General features: G+C 40.3%; 1 protein-coding gene across 2 annotated transcripts in view; it reads right to left on the bottom strand.

Moving 5' to 3' along the window:
• Nucleotides 1-22986, bottom strand: part of STK32A (serine/threonine kinase 32A) — a 92787-nt gene that overhangs the window by 20344 nt on the left and 49457 nt on the right. For both annotated transcript variants that reach the window (XM_080673086.1, XM_080673087.1), the window contains exons 6-7: nucleotides 10092-10129; nucleotides 3181-3270 (exon numbers count right to left, since the gene is read on the bottom strand). In XM_080673086.1, coding sequence (XP_080529212.1) covers nucleotides 3181-3270; nucleotides 10092-10129 — 128 coding nt within the window. The remainder of the gene's footprint in view (nucleotides 1-3180; nucleotides 3271-10091; nucleotides 10130-22986) is intronic.

A 22986-nucleotide genomic window follows, 5' to 3' on the forward strand; every position in this document is an offset into this window, starting at 1 on the left:
GCATGGAATGTATGTCTCCACATACACTAGATCACACGGAACTATTTACCAAAGTGGTTGGACCAATTAACACGATGACCAGCAAGGCGTCTGACTTCCTTTAGTCAACCTCCTTATCCACACATGGTATTAACTAAGCTTTTGAGTTTTGCCAATCCTGTGAGTGTCTAATTGTCTTTCATTGTGGTTAAAATGGACATTCTCCTGATTACTAATAAGCTTGGCCATATTTTAATGTGTTTATTAGCTATTTGGATTTCCATCATTTGTTTTTCAGATTATAAACCAACTGGAGGGTAGATTCTGACGTCAGACCCTGAGGGCTATATCTACAGCTCCTCTTGGGCAGAGCTTAACTTCTCAGTCTGCAAGTGTCAAGTGGGAACAGCAGTAGTGCCTGCCTCATCTAGTTTAAATGACATGATACACATACTTAGAACAATGTTGGGCACGTAGGAAGAGCTCAGTAACTGTGAGCCATTACACCTCCCTTGCCATCAATGCTCGAGACGTATTTAGACTTGGGTTTAACCTGGTGCTCCACCAGTCCTTGCTGTGTGATTATGACCAGGTCAGTTTCTCTCTAGGCCTGGTTTGGTTTTTTTTGGTTTTTTTTTTGTTTTGTAAATCTGTGAAATCAGAATAATGGTGAAACCTATTCTATAGGGTTGCTTTGAGAATTTAATGACACAAAATGTTAAAAACTTAGCAAACTGTGTGGGACATAATAAATGCTCAGTTTATGATGTCTGTTATTATTGTGATTACATTATACAGTGAAAATTTAGGTTACAGAAATTCAGTATAATCCAACTGTAAAAAGGGATGTCTTTGTGTGCACATAGACAAAAGATCTGGAAGGAAACCATAAGCATCTGTAAGTAGAGGGATTAATTTAATGTCACCTTTGCTTATCTGCAAGGTACACAGTTTCCATAGTGAATTTGTTTGTTTGTTTTTGGAGGGGAAGAATGTTTTAATTTAAACTCTAAGTGATCTGGATTATAGTTGCCCAGACCTAGGAGTAGGGAGAAGGAAGGATTGGAGTGATGGGAGAAAGCATGGACTTAGAAGATTATGAATGAAAAATGGTTAAGAACTGGCAGACTGCTTATCTTCTAATTTCCAGAGCCAAGGAATTGCTTCATTATATGCTCCGCATCTCATATTAAGAGCTGTTGTATATTCCTATAATCTTCATTCAGTATTGAATCCAAGTTTTCTTTCTTTTCAGATTTCTTTCTGGTTAATTGCTAACTAATATCCTATAGGAGTGCTATAAAATGAGTGCTGGTGAGGGTCGATTAAGTAGATTTTGCCAAGTTTTGGTAACATATTTTTTTTTTCTTAAAGAAAGATGATTTCCACCCATAGTACTTCTTAAGAGAGACTCCCATCCAAAAATTAAAGCCAAGGGCAACTTCTGGACAGAGAAACAAGAAGCCATTCTAACAATTTGGCCTACTTAAATTGGCTTACAACCATTTAAGAACCACAAATAACATTAACAATTTTTCTCTTTCAGGAAGAAACTTGATTGTCGAAAGTCAGACAGAGCTTGATTTAATCTAGGCCATTTTCAATTACTAGCCATGTGATCTTGGGCAAATCACTTAGCTTCTTGTTTTCCTCATTGTAAAATGCAGATAATTATAACCTGTCGTATACAATTGTTGAGGAAAAAAGTGAATGAGTAAATGAATGCAAAACATTTAACACATCATCTGGCCCATAGAAGGCTTTCAGTAAATGTTAGTAATTGTTAATTATAAGCGTGAAGATGGAGAGGCACAGAGAACCTTGTCCAGATTCCAATTTCTAAGCTCCATGTGGTGAAAAGACTAGACATGCCAATTTCAAGGAGAATTAAATTATATGGATCTTGTATTGAAAATTACTGGGGAGAGAAAATAAAGGTGGCCTCCCTTTCCTCCTCTCACCATGGAAACCAGGCCTAGAAAACCCAGATGCACATTTTCTGGCTTGGCTCCAAGAAAATAGTCCTTGATATGGAAGGAAACCCAGGTAACCTGCAGAATTAAGCCCATCAGACCAGCAGGCGTGGATAGTCCTTTATATCATTTGAGTACCATGGGCTTTAGGCAGAAAATAGGCTGAATTATATGTGTCCATTACTTCAGAAATGACAAAATAGGTTTATTCCCTCCACTGATCAGTGGAAGCCAGAACATTTGCAATTCAAGTATCCGATAAAATGAAGCTCATTTTCTGCCATAGATTTCTTTCTCTTAGAAAGTGATGCAGTCCTGCACGTGGGGGTTCTCTTTCCCTTTCTCTCTTCAGCTGCATGAGGAAAAGAATGAACTATCAAAAGAAAGTGGCATTGTCCTTGCCCTTGATTTCAAGTGCAGATATCTGGCCTGTGAAGTCCTCTGACCACATCTAGCCAGTACAATTCATTCCACCCCCGACTTAATTTAATGCCACCAGTTTAACCAGTGACATCATCCACTATAATCATCAAACTAATTAGGGTCAAAGCATGTCATTTTAATTTTTTTCTCATCCGTTCACTCTGGGTAAATTTTAAATATTCAGGTAAAACCTGGTTCCTCATCTTTCAAAAAGGAGGACTCATGGCATTGTGATAAAGTGAAAACTTAAGTTATAACTGGAAGGCACTCTAACCTTTACAGCCCTCTGCATGTATGCCATATTAAACAGTGGTTATAATAACACTTGTCACTTATTAGCACCCTACTTATGTCTGTGTCTACTTCTCTGATCGCTTCTTTGCTTAAAATCCTCTCCCCAGAAAGTAAGCTCCATGGGCGGAGACTTGGTCTGTGTTGCTCACTCCAGGGTCCCCAGCATCTGATACAGCACCAAGCACCCAGAGGCAATTAGCAGAAATTAATGAATTAATATTCTTTGTTAGGGAGTGGGCAGGCGCCATCCTAAATAACGCTATAAAATAGTGTTTTCAAAAGGTATTCAGTGGCCCTCCTGAATCGACCTCCACTGGGGTGCGTCCTACATGGAGAATCCTGAGGTTCACCTGAGACCCATGAAATCAGAAGCTCCCCAGGTAGTCAGAGGGGGGCTTGTCATTTCCAGCTGCAAGTCCCTACAGGTGATTGGAGCGTGATAAATGGTTCCTACAGAAATGGAAAACATATGCCTTGCTCTGAGTCCAGACAGCTGCCCCGAAGCCCATACCCATGTAAGGCTTGGTGCCGGCCATGGTGGTGATCTGCGTCTCCCTGGGCAGCATGGCGGCGATGTTGAAGTCTGTGATGTGCACGTGCCCTGGCGGGAGAGAAGGACCACAGAGAACGTTAAGTCCATTCAACCCACCGGCACACGCATGCTTCTCACTGGAAGCTTATTCTGTAAATTCTTCTGTGCTTTTGGTACCAGCAGTAAAAGCTCAATCAGCCTGTCCTCAAATCAATATGCTCTTCAAACCAGCAAACCCTCTGGGAGCCAGAACATGGTCCACAAAGATGAGTATCTGATTGTAAGTCTGCAGTTCAGCTTCAGAAAGGGTTAACTTGGGGAGGGGGGCCGTTAAGAGCACATGCTCTAATAATTCTACTTGGGCAATTTTTGTCCACAACATTTTAAGTTGGTATAACCTGTGAGTATCAACAGGGAACCAAGAGCTATGCAAAATATCAAATTGTCAATGGTCTCTTATGGGCTCTTTTTAAAAGAGAAACATTGTTACTATAAAGCACATATGAATGGAAATACAGCAGATCTTCGAATAGTGCTGCTTTGTTCAAGGTTGTTTTCTTATAAGATTGATTCCCAGCAGGAGCTACCGTCTGCGTGGAGTTTGCATGTTCTCCCCATGTCTGCATCCTAAAGATATGCACATGAGGTGAATTGGCATGTCTACATTGTCCCAGCATGTGTGTGTGTGAGTGTGTGTGTGTGTGTGTGTGTGTGTGTGTGTGTGTGTGAGTGGCCCTGAGGTGGAGGGGAGTCCTGTCCAGGGTTGGTTCCCACTTTGTCCTTGAGCTGCCTGGACAGGTTCTGGCCACCCGGGTCCCTAAACTGAAATAAGTGGGTTGAAAAATCATTCTCTTATTTTTATTCATCTTTCCTAAATATATATATGTAGCTCACCTTTACCTCAGTGTTTAATATTAGAAATGTTTGGGTCTTTATTTAAACATTTGGTGATGCTTTCTTTTAAAAATATATTTTATTGATTTTTTTGCAGAGTGGAAGGGAGAGGGAGAGTTAGAAACATCGATGAGAGAAAAAACATTGGTCAGCTGCCTCCTGCACACCTCCTACTGGGGATGTGCCCACAATCAAGGTACATGCCCTTGACCGGAATCGAACCTGGGACCTTTCAGTCCCCAGGCTGATGCTCTATCCACTGAGCCAAACCGGTTAGACGTGGTGATGCTTTTATGACCAGAACATGCTATAGGAACTTAACTCTTCTTTATGTCAATTAGCCGATGGGAAAATTGGGTTCCTTATATGTCATTTTGCTTAAAGTCACAGTTTCCAAGAATCTCCTGATGACATTGGACTTGGTATATCTATTTCTTTGCTAGGAAAGAACCCCTTTGTATCCCTGTTTTTTTCTGAAACAACATTAGTGGTTTTTTTGTCTGTTAAGTCAGAATGGCCCCTAATGGTGCCCAACAAAATAACTCACCACAGGAAAGCAGGGGGAACAGTTCAGCTTTATTTACAAAGGGGCTGTGTAAAGAGTTCTAGACTGGGACCCAGGAGACTTGGGTCCTACCTTGACCTCTGCCCCTAACACATTGCAACTTTAAGTCCCATTCCTGTATTGAACCTAAGTTTCCCTTCATAAAAAATGGAGTGGGGGGACTAGATGATCGCCTGGGTCTCTCTCAGCTCTAACATTCGTGCCATTGCTGTGTGGGTCTAACACTTAAATCCAGCAGGGAGCACATCTGCAAAGTGAATGGGAGTCTTTGCGCCGACAGTGAGAAGGAAGAAAGGGGCAGCCTCAGGAGCTCAGGCAGATAAGCTCATTATGTTAGCTGTTGGCATGAAAGCCATACGCTGTCAGAGGACCTGGAGGTGTTGGCATTTCCATTTCCGCTCATCCGTGGTTTCAAGGAGCTGTGGCTGTCATTGGAGGTGATGTCAACTGACTCTTTGTCCAGGTCTCTCCGTCCATACTCCTCCTGCCAAACTTGACTATCTACTCTTTGATGGCATCCAGCCTGCTGCTGAAGATAAATGTCACTGCCTTTATTGCCAAGGTTTGTTTTATGGCCGCAGTGTTTGTGTTTGCTTATGTGATTCCATTTCAAGACAAAGTAGCACTCATCTAGCTAAAAGAAGGTTTTCTTGCCTGAGTGGTACCAGTGGGTGACTTCAATAACTCACCCTATCATAGTGTAGGTGGTCTCTGTTCTCTCTCTCTGTTTCCCTAGGGGTCATGCTCAGAGCACTGCATCAGTGGTTCACAAGCTTTGAGATGCTGTGGTTAAGAGCCTGTTCTCTGGGGTCAGACTATTTGGCTTTAAGTCCAGGTTCTATCACTAATACGCTGTGTTACCTTAGAAAGGTGGCTGATCTCTCTGTAAAGGCGGGATGATGATAATAGTCTTCTCATGATATTGTTGGGAAGATCAAGTGAAATAGTGTCTGTGGGAGACAGCTCGGCATTTGGCAGGAAGTAAGTGTTCAATTGTTGCTGTTTGTCATCATCAGAACCTCCAGAGTTACATAAAGTACTGTGTGTGTGTGTATGTGTGTGTGTGTGTGTGTGTGTGTGTGTGTGTGTTAATATGATGCCCACTTGATTTTAAGCACATTTTGGGGATCTGCAAGGGGGGAGCTATTAAGATAGCAAGTTAGTTCTTTTTCACACCCACGGACTAAGTTTTTGCCTTTCTCTGTTCCCCAGGACTAGGGATGATATTAAAAAACCTACATTATGGATGATGCCATAATTTTATTTTGTCAGAAATACCAGTCAGACAGTATTGTTCTTCCCGACAGAGCATTTATTTCCCAAATAACTTAAAAACACGAGAATTTTAGACACTATGAAATTGATGGAATTGGATGGGGTGCTTAAATTGGCAGGATATGAAAAAATATATATCAGGACAACTGGTTAGGGGCCATCCAATGTCTAATGCCTTCTTGGGCTCTGCACTAGTGAGTAAGACATTGGGGGAGAACAGCAGCAGGTATCCTCTAAATTAAAACATATTTAAAGTCAAATTCTGAGGTGCAAGGAGTGTTTATTCACACCATGGAAAGGTTCTCCACTCTATGAAAGGATTTTGCTCCTTTAAATACCAATCTTTTCTGATGATTATGAACCAAGATGAATCAGTAAGAATAAAACAAAGTTTCTGCTTGGTGCTGAATGAATATATATAAGCAATGCAGTATCATACACAGCTCACTTAGAGGAATGGGCATAGGAGGCAGATCAGAAATAGGCAATTATCCTTCCCAATTGCTAAAATCCCCAGGTAAGAGGTGCATGTAATGGCCTGTCTGGGGTGAAATATACATGTGGACAGAGGGTACATGAAACATGGAAAATCACACCGGAAGACCTTCCAAAAGGCAGGCATTGATTTGCAGTTCCGTTGGTTCTCCCAAGAGCAACTCTACACGCTGAGCTCAGGGTGGGGGATTACCAGGAATTGGTTTATTTAAAAGTGGTTCATTATGGTCCCTGGGAAATTCCTGAAAGCCTTAGTTTTTCAGAATTTGAATAAATAGAAAGTAACCTTAAAATTTTCCCCCAGAAAGGGACCCCAAAACAATGTTTAGAGAAGAGCTCTCAATATTCTTTGTTTGTTTGCTTTTATCCATTTACATATCTAATTCTTAAGTAATGTTTCTCTTTTTAACTGCAAAGATTCTCAAATGGAGTTCAGAATGAAATATAATACAGAAAATCCCTAACCACTCTGCCTGCTGGCCTTCTTGCCCCCAACTGCCCTCCCTGCTGGCCTACTCACCCCCAACTGCGCCCCCCCACCGGCCTGATCACCCCAACTGTCCCCCGCCAGCCTGCTCGCCCCCAACTGCCCTCCCCTCCTGGCCTGATTGCCCTTAACCACCTCTGCCTCGGCCCCACCACCATGGCTTTGTCCAGAAGGACGTCTGGAAGGTCTCCCAGTCTAATTAGCATATTACCCTTTTATTAATATAGATGTCAGTCTGTTTTTACAATGAGCCTAAGAAATAAATATTATTTTTATCCCTGGAGAAACTAAGGTAGCAAAGGAAGTTTAGGCAACCTATTGGCCCTCTCTGAGCAAGTGAGTGGGTGAATTGTTTTTATTTTATTAAATTTACCAGGATGACATCGATGAATAAAATGATATAGGCTTCAAGTGTACAATGCTATAATATATCATCCATATATTTCATTGTGTGTTAACCACCCAAAGTCAAGTCTCCTTCCGTCACCATATATTTGGACCCCTTTACCCTCTTCCATTTTCTTGAAGAAATGAGTTGGAGTGGAAGAACATGGAAAAGAGAGTTAGTTTCTCATTATGTAAATTCAGTGTTATTTAGGGTGTATTGGTGTACTACACCACTTCTGTGCACCAAAGACTCACAGGTTCCATTGCCCCTTTCCCTCTGGTAACCACCATATGGTTGTCTGTGTCTATGAATTTGTGTGTGTTTTTTGTCTTGTCTGATTGATGCTTTCAGTTTTATATCCCACATATGAGTGAAATCATATGGTTCTTGACTTTTCCCATCTGACTTATTTTGCTTAGCATGATATTCTCAAGATCCATCCATGTTGGCACAAGTGACAGTATTTCATCTTTCCTTAGGACTCAATAGTATTCCATTGTATATATGTATCATATCTTCTTTGGTTTTGAACTTCAGCGATCTGGTTCCAGAATCCACAATTAATCTTTCACAAGGGTAGTCTCTAAGAGTGGTTAAACTTACAGATTAATTTATTTCTGGACCTTTCTCCCAACCTACAACCACCAAGCTGGCAAGAAACCATGAGGAGGTGAAAGATGTTGAATGCGAGAGGACAGAACAACCTCATGGTAAAATTGGGATGAAACCATGTTTGAAATCTAAGATTAAAACACTGTTCTCTGAAATGGAAGGTAAATCTTGAACAAGTTTTCATTGACAGGACCTGTATGTCTCCATTCAGAGCCTCAACGAATGGTAGAGCAATATATTGCAAACAAGGACAACAAGGACAGGTGGGAACAGAACCCCAACCTGGGTCCTGCTTGACCAGCCAGCCATGCACTTTCATGAGACTGTGGTGGGCAAACGAAGCACCTTTTTCTAAATTGTGCAAAGGTGGCCCCTATAGGCTAGGGGAGGCCCTCTCCATACCCGTGAAGCTCTGTAGAGTTCATGTGCACCAGGGAGAGCTGGTGTGTTAACAAAAGTCACCTTCATGCTAAGTCTCACCATTGCTCACATTTCTGAAATCCAAAGAATCTGTTCCCAAATGTCAGAAGCAGTGAAGGGAAGAAAGAAATAAGGCGTTGAAAGTGGAAAAATCTTTTTAGACAGTCTGTAAATAAATAATGCCCCCGAGCCCTGAAATTAGAGGTCATACGCAGAAGTGTTTCTTAGCTCTCTGAGCACAGGTGGGGTCTAGCAAATCAGGTTCAAATGCAACTAGGTAAATAAATAATGAGCCATGGATGGTACTTGGAGTTTCAGTCCCACTTGCAAATCCTTTCTGTTAAAGTCACATGAGTAAGGAGCTTTGCAGATTCACGACTCATCTAGCAGCTTTCTGAAAAGAACGAGGATCTTATTGCCACTGTAACACTGATAACTTATAGTCTGCTCTGATGGACCAATAAATCCAAATGTACATTCAAATAAATATTAGAAAGAGAATAGACACATTTAATCATTGTTGGCAAAAGCTTGTTCTATAGGGTATCTTTAATCAGTGTTTTTTGAACTTCTGGCATTCACTTTTTTCACCTTCATGGTTCTTCCCATATCCCTATATCACGTTTCTATCTGGGTACCACATATTGTCATCTACTTTATATTTTTCTTTAAAGTGACTGATTTTTTTTTTCAGAAAGAGGGAGGGAGGGGAGAGAGAAAGAGAGAGAGAGAGAGAGAGAGAGGTATTTTTGTTGTTCCACTTATTTATGCACTCATTGGTTGATTCTTGTATGTACCCTGACCAGGGATCGAACCTGCAACCTTGTTATATTGGGATGATGCTCTAACCCAGTGGTCGGCAAACTGCGGCTCGTGCGCACATGTGGCTCGCGAGCTGCGGTTTGCCACTCTGTTGACTAATGAGTTTGCCGACCACTGCTCTAACCAATTGAGATACCTGGCCAGAACCCTGGTTGATTTTTTGAACAGAAAACTTGATATCTCTTCTGCAAATGTAAGACCAATTTGCCCGCCTAAGAAGGAAAGCATAAAAGTGGGTGCAATGCCAACAAAACAGTGTTCCAGATTTATAGTTAAATACTATTGCTTGACTAATGTACTAAGTTTGAGGCCTGTTCATCTTTATTAAAAAAAGGAGACGGTGGTCATAAAGATAGTAAGGTAAACCAGCACCAAAAAAACTGTAATGGTTTTCTTGAAGAAATGAGTTGGAGTGGAAGGACATGGAAAAGAGAGTTAGTTTCTCATTATGTAAATTCAGTGTTATTTAGGGTGTATTGGTGTACTACAGCACTTCTGTAAGTACTAAATTTTCTTCAGATTATCCCTCCCACTTATAAAATGGAGTATGTACCCAGGACAGTGTGGCTCAGTTGGTTGAAGCATCATCCTGTGCACCAAAGACTCACAGGTTCCATTCCTACTGGGGGCATGTGTGTGTGTGAGGCAACCGATAGATATTTCCCTCTCACATCAATGTTTCCCTCTCTCTCTCTCTCTCTCTCTCTCTCTCTCTCTCTCTCTCTCTCTCTCTCTCTCTCTTTCTCTCTCATAGCAATAAAAATATATCATTGGGCGAGGATTAAAAAGAAATAAAATAAAATGGAGTTTGTACATGTAACTCAAGTCAATCAAGCAAGACACCTTTTCTACGTGTAATACTCCTTAGCTGGGGATAATCATTATTGTTCTATATACAAGTCTAGTTGGTTGCAAACAAATCATTCACTTACCATGTTCATCAAGCAAAATATTGTCAGGCTTCATATCCCTAGGGGAATAAAAAGAAAAGAGAAAGTTGCTTATAATAAAACAAACATAACTAAAGGAGAAAGTGCTCAAGAATGCTAAGTAGGTTTGAAATAATGTACTGGCCCCTCATTGCTCACAACCTTATTAAATTCTCACAGTGAATCTATGAGACAATGACCATGAACACCCCCAATTTCTAGATCAGAAAGCCAAGGCTTAAAGAAGTTAAGTAACTTAGCCCAGGATCGGAGATAGGAAATGGAAGAACTAGGTTCTGAGCCTGGGTCTCTCTCATTCAAAAGCTCAGACTCTTAACCTCCATAGCATATGATATCTAAGCATGTAAGTATTGCTCCATAGGGTCATACGGGGCATTTAAATTGTCATAAGGTAGTAGTACTAATTATCATTTACACTAATTTTCATCTGTGTAAATCTGGGATGACTGTAAAGACTCTAAAATAAGAAACAAAAAGGTGTATAATGCGAGTTTATTTTAAATGTGCAGAGATTAGAATTTTCCTTAGGATGATGCTATAATTCTCTAGCTACTTAATAAATATTATTCCAGGGGTGAAGGTGGTTGATTAAAAGATTTGGGCCAGTCTTTGGTGCTTTGGTGAGATCCTTAAATCCCTAGAAGGGAACAAAACCCACCCTGTTCCAGTAAAGGAAGTAGTTTCATGATAACTACTTAGAGGAATAGCTTATAGAATTTTCAAAATTCTCCTGAAGCAAGTGTTGTAAGCAGTGCTCCTCGATCAGAGAACAGCGATGCTGTGCCTACTACCCTGGTCCTCCACTCCCAGGTTTTACTGCCCTTCCCTAATGTACCATTAGAGCACTTCAGCCTAAATTCACAGAAGCCATTAGGGAAGAAACTCTGAAATCGGTTTTGGGAAAACACTTTCAGCCTAGTCAAGTGGCTTTTATGTAACTTGAATAAGGTGACCTTGGTCTTTGACAGACCAAGATTGTCAGGGTCCTCTTTTCTTAAAAATATTATTGAATAACAAGCACCTTACCTACAAACGGAACCAAGTATATGCCACCCCCAACATGCAGATGCATGGATAGTTTCATGAACTTTGAGTATCTTCTCATTTAGTTTGTTAGGGTCTTAACATTCATTCTGGATTCATAAGTGATCATCTGTAGCTATGACAGATGGTGCCAGGTGCAATTTTCTAAAAAGATAGAGTGTAGGGGGTTTCCAACTGCATGCTTCTATGGCTAATCTCTATATATTGCATATTCTGCCCCACACCCTTTAATGGATCCCATTATTTCAAGAATTATCAAGTTCAAACTCACTTACTAGTGTATGGAATACAGTCTCTTTTCTCACCTGGCTCCTATCCTCTAGCCACAAGGAAGCACACACAGTCCCCTAAGTGCTCCCTGAATCCCCCCACCTTCTGCTGTTCCTTCACCAGAATCGGAGCCCTCTAACCACTGCAACCAGACAGTGCAGATTCATCCTTCACCTCATAGCTCAGATGCCGCTTACTTCAGGAAGCCTTTCCTGATTTCCCAGTTCTTAGTCAATGGCCCCTTCTATGTGCTCTGCAGAGTACACTTCTTTCATCATAACATTTATCATTCATATTTATTTTGTTCTCCAACTGGATCATGAACTCCTTGATGTCAGGTTTCTAAATTAATGTCATACTCCATCACATAGGCTCACAGTGTCTGGTGGCCAGTATATGAATGACTGTATGGTACTAGGAAAATGTCTAGTGCACTCAAGGTTAATCCTAACAGTATCTACCAGAGCACTACAGTGCACCTCCAAACACTCTACAGTTGAAAGCTTGGGTAGACCAGGGGCTAGGCTCTTACTACCTCTTTCAGACCTGCATCCAGTGAGCACCAGTTAGTGTTTGCCAAGCGAGGAGGAGGCCCCAGGAGCCCAGCCGGGAAGGAAGAGACCTGGATGTGGCAAGATCAGCAGAGTGATTCCGTGGCCTGGGTTTATGAGGGCTTGCTGAGAAAAAATGAATTGCTCTGGATTTGACACTTTATGAGCTTCTATAAATCTCTGAGCATCGTTTTATTTTTTATTAATGCTACATATCATTATACCCACTATTTGCCCCAGAAACTAAAGATGATGTTTAAAGAATAATACAGAGATCAGAGAGGAAACAATTAGTTTAATGTGTCACTTCTAACTTCAATCTCATATTCATTTATTCATGAAATATTTATTTTAATAAGTCACTATGCTAGGACTTCAGAAATATAAAGACAACTGAGATATATTTCCTCTAGGGATGAAGAGGATAAGACAGATTCATAAAGAACCATGCAAAAAAAGGCTTAACGTGGCAAAGGCATGTATTTACTACAAAATTCAGAAAAGAAAGTGACTATTTAAAAAAAGTGGACTTTCCACCTAAAAATAAAGTAGGCATAGATTCTAAGTACATAGTTTTCCCAAAATGTGATGAGGTGATTTCTCAGTCACTACAGGGTCAGCTGCAGAATGATAACATTGTTTATTCATACACCAGGAGAAAGAAAATCAAAAGAAACCCAGTGTGCAATATAAAAATTCCTGCTAGTACAAGTTGAGATTTTTCTCATTCTGAAATTTAGCACCACTTTGTTATCTTTTCAAATAATCCTAAATATGAAATAACTTGTGCTAATATGTTTCTTTCATTTAAGGCAATCTGTAATATAGTTTCACTTAAGGTGACTTATGATATGGTTTCACTTAAAGCTCTATAATATGATTTAACCTGATGGCTACCAAACCTGGATATGTTCAGAATCGCCAGACGGGAACGCTTTAAACGTGGATTCTGTGACCTACCTAGCTCAGTCCTGTAGCAATTGGACTCTCTGTGGATAGGCCCAGGCATCTGTCCAAAACAGACTCTTCCAGACCTTATGTACAGTCATATTCAGAAATACCATCCAGGCATGGTTCAAGTCCAAAAATAGCGATCTGATTTTAAAACGTGAACCACTTACAAGCTTATCTATGAATGTAAAAGTGTGAGAAAAGTACAACACCTACCACTCTGGACAAGTTTTTGGTTAAAATGTACGTGGAGGTCTCTTACAACCTACACACCATTAGCAGGGAGCTAATGGTGACAATGTCTGTGTGGGTATTCCATCTAATACCTTAGCCTCTCATTTCCCCAACTTTCCTCCAATCTCTTCATCTATCCCACCCAATTGTTTCCTTATCCCTATTTCCTTAATCATTCCTTTGTCTTTATTCTAGCCCAGTGGTCGGCAAACTCATTAGTCAACAGTACAACGATTGAGATTTCTTCTGAGAGCCAAATTTTTTTAAACTTCTCCTAACGCCACTTCTTCAAAATAGACTCACCCAGGCCGTGGTATTTTGTGGAAGAGCCACACTCAAGGGGCCAAAGAGCCGCATGTGGCTCGCGAGCCACAGTTTGCCGACAACTGTTCTAGCCTACCCCTTGCCCAGCATGACCTCCCGTCCAATACAATTCCCAAACTGGCACGTCGGACACACTGAGACTGTCAACTTCTCAGAGAAAGGACATCTTTTCTGCAGGCTCCCCAAAGTGCCCAGAACAAAGGAAGTGCTTAAGTTAATATCGGTCATAAAAATGGGTGAATCTGGTTCCTTGGTTTCTTAGACTTCTGGAAAAATAAGCCATGCATTCTTCTTTCCCTTAAGAAAAGAAAAAGAAAAGAAAAACTCCCTCTCTCACACAACCCCCCCCCCCAAAAAAAAAAAAAAAAAACACCAACAGCAAACAACTCTCTATGCCAGATGCACTATATTTACTGTTAGGTAACTAAACAATTGATCATTTTAGTAAGTGGATGAGTATATACTAGAGTAAGATAAAGCGGTGATTTCTGCAGTCTGAGCCCCTGGGTGCAGAGGGAAGGTTCTAGAATGTGGGGAGTGGTAAAGTGCAATCCTAGGCACACACACTCTAGAAACTCTTCATGGCATCTTGATTGGAAGAAACAGCAGGCCACGCCCTGCTTTCTCAGATGACTCCTACTGTGGGAACCAGAAACAGCATGTGCAAATGTAATGCTCCCCATGGCGGGGTCCAAGGTGGGAACTGATATGCCTGCCATTCTCACCTGAATGCCTTTCCAGGACATTAGCAGAACTTAATAGGCTAATTACATCCCTTCACTGCACCTACCCTGGGATCAAGTCACTCACCTCGCAACCCAATACGAGGTGTTGTGAGAACAGGGAACAAGAAAATTGGTGTATCCAAACCAAAATCAACTCCCTCCCTGTCCCCCAGCTTTCTGATAGGTCCACAGTTTGGTTTTAATTCTCTGTTACATAATAGTCTCCTAGGTTGGGTCTTCTTCAAGTTCTTGAGAGGGGAAAATATCATACATATAGTTCTATAGTATATTATTTAGGGTGTCACCTAAAGGCTATTGGTCACACAAACAGATCTATGTTAAGAAAAGAGTTGTTTGTGGTGGGAGAGTGTCAGGAGAAATTGTAAGCAGAAACACATAGTTTGGAACGGGAGGTAGAGGTGAAAATTGCCGGGATTGGATTATTACAGACCAGGTCTCATCTTCCATAGCTATTACAATATTATTGACTATATTCCCTATGTTGTACTTTACATCCCCATGACTATTTTGTAACCACCAATTTGTACATATCAATTCCTTCCCCTTTTTCACCAATTCCTCCAATTCCCCTCCCATCTGCCAACCATGAAATTGTTCTCTGTATGCCTAAGTTTGTTTGTTTTTTTGTTGTTGTTTGTTTTGTTCTCTATATTTCTAAGTTTGTTTCTATTTTTTGTTTATTTTGTTTTTCAGATTCCACATATAAGTGAAATCCACATACTTACTCACCTGCAGTCCCACCGCTGTGCCTCCTTCTCCGGCCTTAGAGCCAGGGTCTGGATTCACACAGTCTACACTCATATCCTGGGGCCAACTGTCAGGAGCTCCACACGTGACTTAGAATTTATTAAAAGCTCAGTGCAGGCTAGTTAAGTGTTAACCTGGAAGTGAGCAGTTCTTTACCTTTTTCACAGGGGTTTTTACGAATGGGTGGCCTTGTGTGCAAGGCACAATTCCAAAGTTCCTTTCAAAACTGCCTGATACATGATACAAAGAAGGCAGATTCTCCTGTTTTCACAATGCGTAATTCATGCTCATTCATTATTCCGTAACCTGGGAGCAGGTGCTCAATAGAACATATCAACCTAATACCCTCATTACTGCACTGCCGTTTTGTTCTTGAGGCTCAGTTGCCTTTCTGCTCTGGGGGTTAGAAACAGAACCTGGGCAAGGGCTTGTGAGCTACTGAAGCGAAGACTTATCCAACCAGAAAGGGCATTTTCTTAACTACCCCATAGAAAATAGTAGCTTGAACCCAAAATCTATTACCCCACTGCAGTAAACAGAAAAGGTTATCAATATATGGAAGGAAGAAAGCCAGCATCAAGTGAAACAGGCACAATATAAGTAATTAGATAATCTATCACTTCTTTGGGGCTTTTAATTTTCTCATGCTGGAATTGCTGATTTGATCATTTGGAAAAGATTTAACTTTCCTTCAAGATATTTAAATGCAAAACAAAATGTTATTTAAAAAAGAAACACAAATAGCTGAAATATCTCACCAATTTTGAAATACAGAAGTAAGCAAAGATAGTTTCCAGGCAACATAAAATAGGTTACCATATCCTAAAGCAAATGGATTGGACTACCATAATTTTATAAGCAGTTCTAACAGGTTTTGTTATCTGGTCTCCCATCCCATAATATATTTGAAGACAGAAGCTGATCTGAGTAACACCAGCTAAAGAAGCAAAGATTGAAATCTTAGCAGCTAAGAAAATGATTAAAACATACTAGCAGGGGTAATGGGGGAATAAGGACACATATGTAACACCTTAATCAATAAAGAAATTAAAAAAAAAAAACATACTGTATTAGTTTGCTAGGGCGGCTGCAACTAAGTACCACAAACTTAGAGGCTTTAAAAATAAACCAGAGATTTATTGTCTTGAAATTCTGGAGGCTAGAAGTCCAAAATCAAGGTGTCAGCAGGGCCCTGCTCCCTCTGTAAACTGCAGGGGATGGCCCTTCCTTGCTTCCTCCTAGCTTCTGTTGGTTTCCTGGCAATCTTTGACCTTTTTCCCAAACCTTCATTTTCACATGGATTTTTTCCTGTAACCCTTCATTTCACCTTCCCTCTGAATATGTTTCTCCCTGTGTCCAAATTCCCTGCTTTGATAAGGACACCAGTTACATTGGATTAGGGCCCTCCCTAATGAACTAATTTTTACTTGATTACCTCTATCAAGACCCTATTTCCTATTAAAGCCACATTCTGAAATACTGAGGGCTAGAACTTCAATATATCTTTTTTTTGGAGGGGACACACAATTTAACCTATAACACCAACTAAAAAAATATGTCTGTAAACTAATGTTCATTGCTATTGGGTAAATAGCACTAAAGAGCTTGTTTGACCTTGATTATGTCTATTATTTGGCCCATCAGCAGATGAGTGGATTAGAAAACTGTGGTACATCTACACAATGGAATACTACCCTGCAGTAAAAAAGGAGTTCTTACAATTTGCAACAGCATGGATGGAACTGGGGAGCATTATGCTAAGTGAAATAAGCCAGGCAGAGAAAGATAAATATCACATGATCTCACTCATTTATGGAATATAATGAACAACATAAACTGATGAACAAAAATAGATCCAGAGACAGAGAAACATCAATCAGACCATTAAACCTCAGAGAGAACGTAGGGGAGGGTGGGGGTAAGAGGGAGAGATTAATCAAAGGACTTGTATGCATGCATATAAGCCTAACCAATGGACACAGACAACAGGGGCATGAGGGGGGGGTGGTAATGGGGGAATAAGGACATATATGTAACCCCATAATCAATAAAGAAATTTTTTAAAAAGAGAAACTAAAGGAGCCTAATATGAAGAGCAGGGTCTTGAAATCAGATAATCCTACTTTTGAATCTGCCCTTAGTATACTAACTGTATGATATTGAGCAAGTTACTTAACCCCATCGTGGTATTGTTGACTAGCAAAATAGGCAGTGTGTGCAAAATGCTTATGAGCATGGTGCCTAATTCTTGATATGTGCATAAGTGATAGCTCTTCTTCAGTCATTAAGAAAATGATGTATGTACTTTGTAGTATAAATTAAATGGTTAAATGTTGGTGAGCAGAAAGGAGTAAACACATTCTGGAATTAGCAAAACATCTCTCCAGATGACTCATTCCCACGGGCTTCAGAGAGCTGGGGTGTCACTCTGTTGGCAAGTTCATATCTCAGGAGCTCATCTGTCAGGTAATGATCATTGACAGAAATGATTAGCGGCAGAAATATCTTATTTTTTCCTCTCAATTACCATCTCAGGAAAATAAAATGTGACTTCCAGGCTACTACAGTGTGTGTGAGTCAGACAAAAAGGTGAAACTCAGCCTAGGAGATCTCTGCCTGTAAAAGACCTGGGTTCAAACAAATACTGTTGGTTCACAACTGAATTGCAAATAACACCTTGATTAGGAAATGTGCTGGAAGCTGTTTATCACACCTCACTGTCACATGCTCTGTAGACAGTCCATTTCCCTCATGCAGCCTTCTTGGGGAGAAGTGGGAGTGTGGTAGAGAATAGAAGGACAAATGAGACCATACTTTGAAGAGCATCCTACCAGTGCTGAGAAGAAATCACACTAGACTCTTTGGTATGAAAGAAGCATTCTTGATCATTTGGCCCTTTTTAATAGAGGAGTTCAAAGTTATGTTTAAGCTCACAGAGACAACCGGTGTCAGAGTCTGGTTTAGTACAACTTCTTTAGAAGAAGTATAGTGGACAGACTTTATGGTGACCCCATGATCCCCACCTCCTGGTGTTCAGGTCTTGTATAATCCCAAGCCCCCGAGTGTGGGCTGGTTGTATGGCTTGCTTCTAACCAACATTATATGGCAAAGGTTGATAGGGGGTCACTCTTGTGATTGTGATATATTATGTTATTCAATGATATATACTCTGTCTTGCTCACAGACTCACTCTAGAGTCTTGTCCTCCTCACTAAATTTGAAAAAAAACAAGCTGCCATGAGTTCTATAGCCCCAGAGAAATGAATTCTGCCAACTTCCTGACTGAACATGGAAGTGCACTATTGTCCAGTCCAGCCTCCAGGAAAGAGCCCAGGTCTGGCCAATGCCTTGCTTGCAGCTTTGCAGAGAACCCAGCTCAGGTGTGCCAAGACTCCTGATGCAAAGAAACTATGAGATAATCAATGTGTATTAAGTCATTATATTTGTGGTCATTTGTCACACAGCATAAAAAACTAATAACTAAAACTAATGTGGGAAATCCACACGCACACCAATAGGAACGTGTGGAATAAATTAAAAATTGCTGAAAACAGTGTTTTCCACAGTAACCTTTACCATCTATGTTCACCCAAGGATAATTGTATATACAGCCCTCATTCATTGGTTCAGTTCTTGATTTATTCAGCAACCACTCTGGATTAGATTACAAAAATGAGTGAGGTGTAGTCTGCACCCATAAGGCTTAAGTTTGGGAGGAAGAGAAAGCTTTTTATATATAAAAAAAAAGCAATGTGTTCCAGGGGCAACAATTAGAAGTATGATCCTGAGCATTGTGAAGATGCAACTGTGTGAGTGATGTGTGTGTGTTTGTGTGTGTAGCTCAGGACATGCACATCTCTGCTTGTTTTCTTTATAGTACGTGCCACCGAATTATATGCCTTTCTGATGTCAGTATTGAAGTGTTTACTTGACTCCCTTTCACTCTGTAATATTGTCAATCCTGGACGACAGGGGAGCTGTCTGTCCTTTCACCGTTGGAGGTCAGCACTGAGAACACTGCCTGACGAAGGAGCTCAAGAATCAGTTTTTGAATGAATATTTATGACCGAAGCATTATTCCTAAGTTTTTTCTTTCACAATCGAGATGATGATTTCTAGAAAAATGATAGAAATGTCTCACAAGTAGCTACTGCAATCCAAGGGGGGATGTGCATCTAACAGAAGCTCTAAGATGAACCCGGGTGTCAGTTATTGGTTCCTGCGATTACAGCAAAGAAGACAAAGGTTGAATAAAAATTTCATCTGTCTGATTTTTGATAATCATCAATTTTCTTATTCCTACTTCAACGTATCTATAATCAATTAGAAATTAAATTTTTGCAACTCTCTCCCCTGTACTGTAATTATTTATACAAATTTCCTAATTATAGTTTTATCCCATTTTTATAGGAATTTAGAAATCAGTGAGTTATATCTTCACTAGAGTAGGGGTAACTCCTAGAAAGAGGAAGAGACAATCACACATACACTCAACTGGTATTTTGATCCAAGATGATTTGCTGTTTAAGTGTCCCATACAATTAATCTCATTAGCTTAAATTCATACTTGGGTCTTCTTTGACACCTGACAAGGGAGTGAGTACACATTTATCTTTGGGCTGTAATAATTACTTTTTATCCCATTATTCTATATCCAAGAGACTGTGACAACCAACGAATTAAATAGTATTATCCCATAGGAAGGATTGTAATGACTTTTATTTTCCTGCCTTTTTTTTTTATAAACAAAAGCAAATAATCACTTTGTCTATATTTTAAAATCTTCATTTACCAATTTAATGTAAGTAAAGAGGAATACTGAATTAGAAACTGGCCATAATTTGGAAACTAAAGCTGATTTTTAAAGCTGTCCTCATAGAAAAACATTTGACTTCTTGACTAAAAAAGAAAACCACCTAATTGCACAGTTGCAAATTAATGGTTATTATGCAATCCGTATCTTTCACAACAAGCATAGAAAATAACAATTCTAAAATTGAGGGAAATTAGCTAAATATTCTACAAATTTAGGAAAGTACAGAAAATATTTCAAGTCTGTGGATTTTTAGAAAAACCATAAACAAAATAAAATTCCATGTCTCACTTGGAAATTATGACAGAAACAGGATCTATTGTATGTTTTTAAAATAAACTACACATTGCTGGCAACAAAGTGAATACAGACAAAAATTAAAACAGCCCATCCAAGATTACCACCCAGAAACAAGTATTTTTACTCACTTAGCTTTTTTTAAAAAAAAATACGTATTTTTTATTGATTTCAGAGAGAAAGGGAGAGGGAGAGAGAGATAGAAACATCAATGATGAGAGAGAATCATTGATCAGCTGCCTCCTGCAGGCCCCCTACTGGTGATCATGCCAGCAACCCAGGCATGTGCCCTTGGCCAGAATTGAACCTGGGACCCTTTAGTCCACAGGCCAACGCTCTATCCACTGAGCCAAACCAGCTAGGGCTCACTTAGCTTTCTTTACAAGGACTAGATTCTTCTTCCCGCTTTGGCTATTAAAATCCTTTTTAAACCCTCTGAGCTCTCAAGAAACTTTGTTTTGTTACCCCCACCAAGTTCTTCTCTGAAATACTTTGGTCTTTCTTACGCAATTCAGCTTCTAGTTTTAGGCTGTTCTGTCATCTGTTGGTTCCTCACGTATCATCTTCACTGTACAGCCAGACCGTGGGAGCTTCAGGCAGGTGGTCATGAACCTTACAAACTATATCCTTGACTGTGCTCAACATCTGTAGGGCGGAGGGTAGCCAAGACCTCTGCATTTCCATCAAGTGATGCCTCACCTACTTGTTAGCTAAGTTATCCTCTGAACCAGAGTTTCGTCAACTGTAAAATAGGGACAATCACACCACCAACCTCCTGGGTTGTGGGCAGATTGGGTGAAATAATTCACTATTGCTTAGCAGAGTGCCTGGTACCCAGAAAGCCCTCAGAAAATGGCAGTCTTCTGCTCCACACATATTTGCTGACTCTAATGGATAATCCTGAATCTTCTACCAGGTCCAGAGACAAAATGTTTCTCATCTGAAATTAGGAAGTCACATATTGTACAGCTGCAGGTTTACACAGATGGTCTTTTCTTGTCTGGGGAATCTTACTGTATTTCGGCGATTCTTTTTCCCCCCACTCACACTTTAGTATCTTGGAACTCAGGAGGTGTCTTACAATCCAGTCTTCCAAGCAGTTGAGAGATGTTTGGTTTTGTTTTCTTAGAGTCAATCAAATCCAGCACAAACTGATAGATACTTTTGAAGAAAGAGATTTTAGAGAATTATATTCCGAAGCTTCTATCTCTCCTTCTATGTTGCTCTTCATGCTTTTAACTCTGCCCCATAAGCCCCACTCTCAGAGTGCCACCGTCCTTGTCCTTTAAATGTCATAGACAAAGAGATACTGCTCATTTTTACCATGGCCATGTTTTCTAAGCCATTTGACAGCATTTCAAATTGATACCACTTCAAACTGATCCCTGGTACTCTGAGCACAGAAAGTTATGGTTATTAGAGCTGTCTCACAATTAAAATGCCTATCTGGTTATGACTGTCTTGGAAAGTCTTCATGATATTGATATATGTCCTGATTTTCCCAGAATAATTTTTAGTTTTGCCTCTTGTCCCAGCATAATTATTAACAGCAATTCCTTTCATCCTCAGGTGTACTCTGGTTTGGACGATGGATGATAAGATTACCCAAGGTGAAAACCAAGGTAGGGCCAAAATTTCTAGTTTTCATGTGCTATATTTTAATTTTGTCTGTGTTATTTGTAACCTTGTGCTTCTAGTCAACTAGTCATTTGTGTGGTTCAGGCAGTGTTCATTCCTTCATATTTTACTGCACACTGATTATACAATGAAAGCAAAACATACATGGCCCTAACACCTGGAGTTTACAACTTAGAAGAGCAAACAGACATTAATTAATTACACATCATAAATGTCACAACTCCTCAGGAGAGGTGCAAGATGCTCTGACTGTGACATGAGGAGGTGGGTGGGCCTTGTAGGCAATAGAAATGCCCCTGCATTGTTTGCTTCATCCCGGAGCATGTCATTTCATTTTAACACAGTGTTCAAAATGTCACGGAGTCTGCCTTCCTTTCATTTGCTACGATGCAGGGACATTTCAGTACCAAGAGGCCTTTCTGAAGTCACACACAAAGTCATAATCATGGATGTGTAAAGGGAAGTGAACAGAAAGTTAATCTTGGTTTCTTACTAAAGTGGCAAAATGATATGGGATCAATAAACAGGGAGGGGACAGAAAAATGATATTTGGGATTTGGGTACCAATGGTATCAAGTTTTCTGTTTTGTTTTGGGTTGGGTTTTCCACTCTGGAATTCCTTTAGGAGCACAGTTCTAAGCAACAGCAAAAGGGCCCAGAGCATCTTGACTCATGATGACAGTGAAAATGAAGCTCAGAGAAAGAAGGCATGGAACCCACATTCAAACAGAGAAAGGAGAACGTTAAAAGGCTTGGTTTCCCACAGTTCCTGTCTCCTTTCTGAGATCTATGTCAGCAACCAAAAAAGACAGTGGTTGGCTATTGGTGGGGAGGATGAGTGAGCATGGAGGCTCTGGGAGGGACTCCATAGGCTACGAATAAGCAACGTTCTCCTGAGAAAGCACTGTGGGAGAGCAGAAACCAATGTGGGAGCCTGTGTGAGAAAGACCGCTGGGAACAGGATTCTAGTTATTGACAAAGCGCCAGGTGTGTAAATTTACTTCCCACATCATGATTCACTGGTCTGCTTCCCACTTATCTGTTTTTCCGAAGAGCACATTTACAGTACAAACAGGCCCTTCCAAAGACAGGAAATTAAATAATAACTATCTAAGTGTACCAGGCCAAGGCCAATGAAAAAGAAAAAAAATTGGTTCATGGTGCCTGCACAGAGAATCTATAAATTATTATGCTGCCTCTTTACTAATCCAGATAAGTTCCACATAAATGTTAACTATGGTTGGGCAAATATTTTATCTGGC

The sequence above is a fragment of the Plecotus auritus genome, assembly GCF_963455305.1.
Source record: "Plecotus auritus genome assembly, chromosome: 6".
Taxonomy (NCBI): Eukaryota; Metazoa; Chordata; class Mammalia; order Chiroptera; family Vespertilionidae; genus Plecotus; species Plecotus auritus.